The sequence below is a fragment of the Euleptes europaea genome, chromosome 2 (genome assembly GCF_029931775.1).
Source record: "Euleptes europaea isolate rEulEur1 chromosome 2, rEulEur1.hap1, whole genome shotgun sequence".
NCBI lineage: Eukaryota > Metazoa > Chordata > Lepidosauria > Squamata > Sphaerodactylidae > Euleptes > Euleptes europaea.
Genome location: NC_079313.1, coordinates 81,476,353 through 81,486,205, shown reverse-complemented (window position 1 = coordinate 81,486,205; position 9,853 = coordinate 81,476,353). Strand labels below are relative to the sequence as shown.

Sequence of the window (9,853 nt, the reverse complement as noted above, 5' to 3'; positions counted from 1 at the left end):
CCAAACCTTCCAATGGAAATAAAATACAAACATGAAAACGGCAAGGGATACATCATGATATTTGCTGTTACTCTGTTCGATGTATTGCAATGGCATAACAGATTTTTTAAAAACAAAGTTGAGTAGGCTTCCACTTTTGTTTCGTGGGAGGTGGGTGTGACGGTTAGACACGTTGCCACTGCGGCGACACCACGTCCCAAATTTCGCCACCGCTTCCTGAGCGCCACTATTTCTTATCACCGCTCCAATTAAAAAAAAAGGGGGTAAAAAAAGACAAAAACCAGTTAGTCCCTTCTCCAGACAAAGGAATTGTCAGAGCTTGAAAAGAAAACAAAAGAAGTCTGAGGGTATTCATTTGACAGCACTACATCTCCCGGCGTACAATGCGCCTACGGAACCTCACGAGTCCAGCGGACGTCGTTCTTGCTTCGCCTCTAAGACTACGGCGCACCGAGGCGCGCGCGCGGACTACGTTTCCCAGGGTGCAGTTGGACGTGCGTCGTTAGGGCGTTGGGAGGCGGAAGTCGGTAGGTTTCCGTTGCCTCCCTGTCCGCACACCCCCCTCCCCGCTCGTTTGCCCGCGGCCGCTGAGGAGAGCGAGGGCTGCCGCTGCTCGCCTCTCTCGTCCCGCCGCCGCCGCCGCCATGGGCTGCACGTTGAGCGCCGAGGACAAGGCGGCCGCCGAGCGGAGCCGCATGATCGACCGCAACCTGCGCGAAGACGGCGAGAAGGCGGCCAAGGAGGTGAAGCTGCTCCTGCTGGGTGAGAAAGGAAGAAGCGGCGGCGGCGGCCGAGGGGGAAGGGTGGGGCCGGGGCCTGCTGCTCTCCCAGGGCTCTCCCAGGGCGAGAGGCAGGCGCGGAGGAGAAGGGCAGCCGTGCTTGCTCAGAAGCGAGGCCGCCTGCGCCTCTGCCCGCCCCGAGCGCTGCTTCTGTCAGCCGGGCTCAGGGGGAGCCTCGCGCCGCCTTGGCGGGCGGCCTGTCTAGGCTGGCACCGCGGCTCCGGCATCGGGGCGCGTCCCTCGGCCCAGCCGCACGCAGGGCGCTGCGGCAGCCCTCTCGGAGACTCGCTGCCGTTTGGAGCCACGGCTAGTTTCCCAGCCGGTCGGGGTTTTTCAAAAAGACGTCGTCGTGGTAGTGGTCTCTCAACCGTGTTGGGCCCCTCTCACAGTCTTCTGCAGGGCTTTGCGGAGAGCGTCCAGCCCTCTTTCTCCCTCCCTTCCCCCCAGTAAAATTAAGCTGAGTGACAAGGAGATGAGGGTTTTTTTTTGGGGGGGGGGTTGCCTTTTGAAGGTATCCGAACAATGTAAGGCGTTTTCCCTGAGATGACCTCGAAGAGGCTGGTTATAAGCGCCAATCTGTTGCTGGCCGCCAATTATGGGCCGTGCGGTTGTTAAGTTTGTTTGGACGTTTATGTGGTTCTTAAAAAAAAACAAAAAACCCCTGCTCTTCCTCCAGGTTTCAGTCCGCTGTAGCACGCTACTTCGAAAAGGGGTGGGGGACAGTTTCTGTAACATACACGTGTAGGCTGTGCTCAGTACCATTGCTTGCTTTGCTTGTAGATGAGTTCTAAGGCCTTGTGCCTACAGGCAGAAAAAGAAGGTGACAGTAGACCATGGTGGTAGAATAAACGGCGGTACAGCGCCACTTTAAGAGTTCTGCCACTTCATTCTGCTATGTGAGTGAAGGTTTTCAGTTCTTGGTATCCAATACCCTAGTCCCTTGTACAGGAAAGGGGAAAGTACCACTCTTCATTCACGCATAAGAAGACTGTGTTAACTCCTCCCTTCTCTTATGAGTTCTGCAGTAGTTGACAGTTGGGATAATACAACGAAGAATATAGGAATAGGCTTAATTTACTTCTCTTGTATAAAGTATAGGTTGCTTTTGCATTGGCAGTGGGCAAGCCTGGCTTCTGCTAGTGATATCTGTAGTTGTACCTGTTTCCCCCCACCCCCAGGAGCGGTAGGTAAGGATTGTGAGTGCTGGGTAAAAGGGACTAGTTTGTCATGGAATTTGAAACTAAGGAGGAGATTCAGCAGCAAATTGTTAATCACAAAAGGTGGGGAACAGTCTTGAAAAAAACAGCTAGCAAGACATGACCATCAGATGACAGGCATAGAAGAAACATTGAAGGAAGACCAGAAACTGCAGAAAAAGTAATGAACAGTTTTACTAATGATCTTTGCTAATGAACAGTTATCTTCAATACTTCTGAGGATATCCATGCCAAACTTTTTTTTCTTGTAGGCTGATGGCGCCACATTTTAAAGGTCACAAAAACTGAAGTATTAGAACTGATTAACAAAGAAGGGACTGGGGTCGGATGTGTTGCTGAGCATAAGTTGGAAGAATGAGGGGCAAGTCTTATTATGGGGGTCAGGGATAATAGAGACTCAAGTTTGATTTTCACAGGATTGGAGGGACATAGAGTTATCAAGCCTGTGGATTGATTCAGAGGGGTGTATGGGAAAGTCATGAAATAGGAGATGTGTTCAAGGTGGGTTTTCAAAGCAGATGGCTTTTCAAATAAGAGTATCTTTGAGAATAGCATCTTTTAGTTAGAGGTTGAGATCACTGGTGATCTTTTATGTGTCAGGGACAATCATATGTGATTCAGTTTTCTCTCTAGGCTTGTCCTCTTGTGCCAAGACTTCATCCTTCAGCAACCAAACTACCTGGCCATTATCTTCCATGATTAAAGGTTTGCCATGCCAAGGGGGTTTGCTTCAGCCTACTCTCCTGATTGATTTAGCCTCCTCTGCATTGAAAGCACACATCCTTCAATGGAGGCTAACCCAGTTCATTCATTTAACAACTCTTTAGGCAAGGGAGGGCCAGATTTTTCTTAAGTTAGTAGGACAGGTAGACTGGTTATGGACCAAAAAAGTATAGAGGCTGGGGTCACAAAACAGAGGCAGAATCACCTCAGGAAACATAGGGATTTGAAGACAGGAGATCATCTTGTGAATTAGTGATTGGGGGCGGGGAGTAGGAATCTGAAAATAAGACTACACTTAAGTTCTCACAATGGAGGGGCTGTAAATAGAGAGTCAGGGTGGTGTAGTGGTTAAAGTGTCAGACTGGGATCTGGGAAACCAGGTTAAAATCCCCACTTGTGCCATGGAAGCTTGCTGGGTGACTTCAGGCCAGTCACATGCTTTCAGCATAACCTACCTCACAGGGTTGTTGTGAAGATAACATGGAGGAGAGGAGATTGATGTAAGCCACTTTGGGTCCCCATTGGGGTTAAAGGTGGAATATAACCTCCGTGTTCACATGCAACATAATTCTGATTACAAAATGATGAAAACAAAAAGAATGGCTACCACCAATTGATTCATTCATTTGATTTATACCTGCACTAGGGGTAGCTTACCAGAGACATCTGTTTAGCCACTATTGGTGGTAGAATGCTGGGCTAGATGAAAAATTTGTCTGATCCACAGAAGTTATTTTTACAGAAATACTACAATTGGGAAAATATATGAATTAAAAGTTCTGCAATCAATAATGGACCAATTTCAGAAGCCAGTATGGGGTAGTGGCTAGAATATTGGACTTTGATTTGCGCAGCCTGGGTTCATACCCCTCGGCAGTTATGAAACATACTGGGGTAGGCCTCTCACTGTCTCAGTCTTGTTGTGAAACTATAACAAAGTGGGGAGGTCTTAGGTGCGATAACAAGCATGATAAAGGATCATAGCATTTTCATGATTCAGAAGTCCTAAAATCCGTAATACCAAGCTGGGCAGCCCATTCCTAAAGGTGTGTGTGTGTGTGTGGATACGCGGTGGCCAGGAAGCCTCTGAGACAAAATTTAAGAAAAATTTAAAAAGAAAAGTGAACTTACCTGAAAATCTCCTATAGAGCTTAGCGAGGCTTCACTACCAAAGGACGTTCCCGGGGTGAAAGAAGTTAGGAAGCTGCCTAAAGACAGCTCCGCCCCCTGGAATGCCCCCCATGCTACCTCAGGCTTTCCCTTCCGGGAATTCCTTGCTGGTGCCGCTGTGCTTGGCAGCAGGGGCCAGTGCAGTTCCGCTGCTCCCTGACTCCGGCATGTTTTCCCCTGGGATGGTGTAAGTGCCCCTTATCCTGGGTTAAAGGGGCACTTACGCAGGTGCAGGGTCATGCCGGCTCCTAAGGAGCTCCCCCCCTTTCAGAATTGCAGCCTTAGTGTGGCAATTTTGATGATTTTTTGCCTTAAGACAAGACTTGTGTCTTCATTTAATTCCCTCTTCTGATTTCAGCACTCTATTTTTCCTTTTGTAATCAGGGAATTGAGCCGAAGCCTTCTCCACAAGGTGTTTGTGTCAAGTTCACTTCTTTGTGCTGCAGAAGTTATGATGCTTTTAAGTGTGCGCATAAACAGTACTTAAACTACTGAAGGTCAAGGTGTGACGTTATTTGCAGCATATGTATTTTTTGCCATCAAGTGACAACTGACTTATGGTGACCCTGTAGGGTTTTCAAGGCAAGAGAAGTTCAGAGGTGGTTTGCCGTTGTGAAGTCTCCCATCCAAATACTTACCAGGGCTGACCCTGCTTAGCTTCTGAGATCAGGCTATCCTGGGCTATCTAGGTCTTTGCAGTATAGTGAGATGAAAAGAGAAATCCTGGTAGGTGGTTTAAACCATTAAATGCTTGGAGAGGAATAATTGTGCTGGTGGTGTAGAAAGTAAATTTCTTGGCAGGGGACTCTGTATTTTCAAATTGAATTTTTATTTAAAGGTATGGCTTTTCAGAGAGCTTGTCTTTGTTGGCCTACTTAATTACATACATTTATTGGTGCAGGTATTTTGATATGTTTGATCTTGGTAGGAATCTGTATTATCAGAGCAGCACAACTATAGAAATATTGAGGGGTTTTAGATCTTAATTGATTAGGTTTTTGCCCCACCCTCTATTCCAGAGCAGTTATGTTATTAATATTTATAATCAAAGCTAATTGGCATATGGGTTGTAGCCTTATTTGGAAGTCAGTTCTAGGGAATAATGGAATGATGTAATTGGATATTTTGAGGAAAGAGAATGAGTATTGCTGTGCATATTTACTTAGAAGTAAGTTCCACTAAATTCAGTGGGACTAATTCCCAGGTAAGTGTATTTATAGAGTGTCAGATGTGTGATGCCACAAGTTCTTGATTTCTTCTTTTGTTAAGGAAAAATCACAGCTGTATACAGGGCATCTTAATGGTATTACTGCCATCAGGCCTGGAGTGGGGAAGTCAGAACAGACAAGGCGATCAGTTAGTAAACATGATTGCTGTTGATCACTGAAAATACAATAAGATATTAAAGCATACTGTGGTATCAAGATGCAGTTTTATTTTTAACTTGCACAAATAGCCTATTACTTTGACTGTAATAACCTTGAATGAGTCTTTGCTTAACTGTCCAGATCCAATATAGCTAGCAGGGTAGGAAGGAACTATGACAACAATCAGAATAATGGCTACATTAATTTGAAGTAGAACGAACTTGGAAAATCCTTTAACATTGAAGCCACCAACCACCTCTTTCTCTTTGTGTGAGCTAGGCTTATTACTAATACGTTGATATGATGTTTGCCGAAATTCAGATGCTTTGGGTTGGATCAAACACAGCATTTCCACAGGTGGAAGGACTTCTGCTTTTAGACTGTAACCTTTGCTAGTCCCCCCTCCCAAAATCCTGTTCTTAGGTGAGAGGGCAACCTTAGGATCAAGATTTGAAGAGGCATTTCAGGCTGCCACTTGGGGAAAAGGTCACTAAAGTCATGGTCCACAAGCCATTCTACCTGTGGAAACACTGCACTTGATCCAGTTCACCTGAAATATCTTCACTCACCAGTGTTTAGCATTGTTTCAGACTTTCAGGTATGGTTGCCAACTCCAGGTTGGGAAATTCTTGGACATTTGAGGATGGAGTCTGGGAGGGAGAGTCCTCCAGCAGAGTATAATGCCATAGAGTCCACCTTCCAAAGTATCCATTTTCTCCAAGGGAACTGATCTCTGTAATCTGGAGAAAAGTTGTAATTCTGGGAAATCATCAGGCCCCACCTGGAGGTTGGCAACCCAAGGGCATTCTGATGTATCTGTAAACACATAGCCAAATTTGTAATTTGTAGCGTAAAAGTAAATAAAAATCCAACTTTTGTAAAGCTTGGTTGCCTCAAGAATCTGACTAACCAAAGGCAGTGAGGTATTTACTTTAGCATTCTTTGATCAGTCAGTTGATCACGTTTGAGGTCAAATACCCAATAGAGAGGTGTTCCTTTGCGAGCTACTTTCAGTGAGCGTTTAAGGCTAATCAAATGGCAATGTTTATCTAAGTGTTGAATTTGGAGTCAGACTTTATACATTAAAGATTTTTTAAAAAATGTACTCCATTCTGTGTGTTTTTTGCTGTAACTGAGGAGTCATTCTGTTACTGACCCAAAAGGTAAACAACATGTAATAAAATGTATTGTTGTAGTCACTACTTTTAAAAACCTAGTAAGAAAGTTGATTCATTTTAAATGTGGTGTATGAAGATAGTATTATGGATACTGTGGACCACCAAAAAAGACTGATACTGTGGACCACCAAAAAGACGGATAAGTGGGTTCTAGCTCACATCAAGCCTGAACTGTTCCTAGAAGCTAAAATGACTAAACTGAGGCTATTGTACTTTGGTCACATTATGAGAAGACTAGAGTCACTGGAAAAGACAACATTGCTAGGAAAAAGTGAAGGCAGCGGGAAGAGGAAGACTCAACATTAGATGGATTAAAGGAGGCCATAGCCCTCAGTTGGCAAGACCTGAGGCCATAGCCCTCAGTTGGCAAGGCCTGTTAATGATAGGATGTTTTGGAGGACATTGATTCATAGGCTTGTCATGAGTCGAAAGCTACTTGATGGCACTTAACACACAAGCACAGAGTAAATGAAGGATCTTTCATTATGCATTTGATAACACTGCTTGTTCCTTAAAGTCTGCTGCTTTATGTGGTGGTGGTGTTCAAGAATGCTTCCCTGGAAATGGTAGGAAAGTATGCTCTTTTCTGTGGTGGCAGTTCTGCAAGCTGTTACATAAAATGACTGAATGTGCGATCATAATATTTTCCTTTGTCTCTGCTCATACAATAGTTGCTGATTTTTCTACAAACAATTTTTTATTTTCACTCCACAAGCTCTTTTAAGTTGAATGTTGTACTCATCCAAATGTGAAGAAGCGATTATCATATTTTTCGCTACATAAGACGCACTTTTTTCCTCCTCAAAAGTGAGGGGAAATGTCTGTGGGTCTTATGGAGTGAATGTGTGTATGTTACCGGTAATTGGAGCCTAATCGCTGAGAGGAAAGTGCTGGGGATCCTGTGTCTGTCCGGCGGTCTGTCCGGCGGAGTGCTGCTTCCCCCTGCTGCAGAGGAGGCTGCTGGGGTTCCCTTTCATAAGGTTGCCTCCCCTCCAAACCCCGCCCCCGAGCCCATAAGGGTTGGGCCCTTTCGCCTGCTTCCGGGTTGGTCTCTGGATGCGCTGCTGGCCCACCCTCCCCCTGGCCGCGCCCGGCTGACGCTCAGCTGGCCGGCGGGGGTGCCGCGCCCGGCTGACGCTCAGCTGGCCGGCGGGGGTGCCGCGCCCTGCCCACTCCTGCGCCTGCTCGCTGCCTCAGATGCGGCTCTTGATTCCCCCCCGGTGGCCGACCTGAGGGTCTCTGCCCGTTTCCCCTCCTGGCTGGTGTCCTGCGGAGGAGAGAGAGGGAGCAGGTAAGCCTGCGTCCTGCCTCCCTAGCCTCCCCCAGGCCCTGGCGTCAGCCTTCCCCCCATCTTCCCTCACTTCCCCGTTTGTGCCGGGGGTTGGGCGGCGGTCTCTGGACGCGCTGCTGGCCCCGCCCTCCCCCTAGGTGCGTCTTACGGTCAGGTGCGTCTTATGGAGCGAAAAATACGGTAGTTGGCTTTTTTGTGAAAGCCAAGTAATCAGTGTCTTTCAGATGATTTAAAGTTTCTTTGACATGATAGTGTAGTTGAGCTGGTGGCATTATGGGTATACTTTCAGTTTGGTGATATCTCCCCTTAGTAACAGATCAGCTTTCTAATGTATATGTGAGCATAGGTGAATTATAAGCAGTTCCTCTAACCTCCCCCCATATGTCTGTTCCAGAGAACCCTTCCATTGTTCCATTATTACAGTGCCTTCAGGTACATGCTTTGTGAAAGACCACTCGGTTTAGCCAACATTTTGTAGGGTTTTTCTGTTGTACTAAAATGGCTAAATGTCTTAAAGCCCCAATTCATTGATTTCTCAGTGTGTACTCTATAATGTGTCAATGGAATACAGCTCCCCCCCCCCACATACACACATGCTTTAAACTGTAGTCACATAGTAGAGAGTCAGGACATTTGCTCCTGCAGTTTGTTCCTCAGCCTTGTCCTAATCAAGCTGTCTTGTGGTAAATGCAATAACAATCTACACCCCCCCACCAGTCCCCTTGCCTGATCATACCCAAGAGGTGGTGGTGGTGGGGAATCTCCATGTGAGTGAGAGTGTTAGTCCACTTGCCCCCTTCCAGGGTGGATAAAAATTAATGATTTTTAAATTTAAAAAATCAGATTTTTAAATTTTAAATCAGATTTTTAAATTTTAAATCAGATTTTTAAATTTTAAATCAGATTTTTAAAAGTTAAATCAGATTTTTAAAAGTTAAATCAGATTTTTAAAAATTTAAATCAGATTTTTTAAATAAAATGCTTTTTAAGGAAACATTTATCTAAAGATAGTTTAAAGAGTTTTCTATTGAAGATAATTACAGTCCAAAGGTTATTCATCATGGCATAAGGATTAGTTTTTAATTATGTAGCACAAGACTATATATTTGTACAGTGTTTAAATTTTTTGGTAAATGAATACCATTAATCCACTCACAGTGTCATGCTGTTCCAGATGTTTCTGTGAGATTATTTTGGGCAATTTTCTATCTAGAAGATATTATCACAGATGCTTGGTTTTGCAGTTCTCAAAACTGAATTTGTGTCTGCAGAGATAACATGCCTCTTCACATTCAAAATGTTATAAAATAAACACAGAGAGAAAAAGTCCTTAATCCCATTGTTCATTTGCAAATCTAAGCACACAGAATCAACCTTTTACCTCTTAAGTGCTAAATTTCAGGAAGTTCAATGAATAGAAAATTGTTTGGAGTGGAATAGATCTCCACAAGGAACTAAGTGTGAGGAGGGAGGGGCAAGCAGCAAAAATGCAAGTGAAACCTTTTGAGCAGAATACTCCACAAGTTTTGGGATCTTTGTGTGTATAGCCGAGGTTTATCATATTATTCTCTCCCTGGAGGAGAAAATCTATAATGGCAGGAGGCCATAACAGAGACTCAGTTTGGGAATATTTTAATGAAGTTTCTCTACCTATGGGTAAGGCAGGCATGTGTGCAAAATGCAATCACTGCAGCAAAGAAATGCAAGGCCTGGTGGCTTGAATGAAACTGGAGATAAACTTATTCCCCCTCTGTGCTTGTCGCTGCATTTCCCACTTTGCTTCTGCACTGCTTCCCCCTCCTTGTTCACTGTACCTCTGACACTTCTAATGGCTGTGCATGCCTGGACATTGCTCTTTGTTGGGGGGGGAGCAGTGTTAAACCCTTTTGGGTTTTTTTGTACACTTGATGTTTTTCCTGGATTTGCAGAACTAAATACCTAACCTTGGGTGCCCCTGTTGTGCAGATTCTACATATTATATAGACAGTTTGTAATAAAATCCCAGTGATTTAATCTCTGTCAAACATTGTAGGGGACAAGTATTGCAGTTAAAAGCTGTGGGCTAAGGAAAATGAGCTTAACTTTTCCCCTGCAACTCTCCCACTTGCCTTTTTTGTTGAGGAGGACA

General features: G+C 44.9%; 1 protein-coding gene across 1 annotated transcript in view; it reads left to right on the top strand.

The window, feature by feature from the left end:
- Positions 1-643: 643 nt before the first annotated feature.
- Positions 644-9,853, top strand: part of GNAI3 (G protein subunit alpha i3) — a 32,181-nt gene continuing 22,971 nt past the window's right edge. Inside the window, exon 1 of the mRNA XM_056867560.1 lies at positions 644-762. Within this exon, the coding sequence (XP_056723538.1) occupies positions 645-762 (118 nt within the window). The 5' untranslated portion in view covers position 644. The remainder of the gene's footprint in view (positions 763-9,853) is intronic.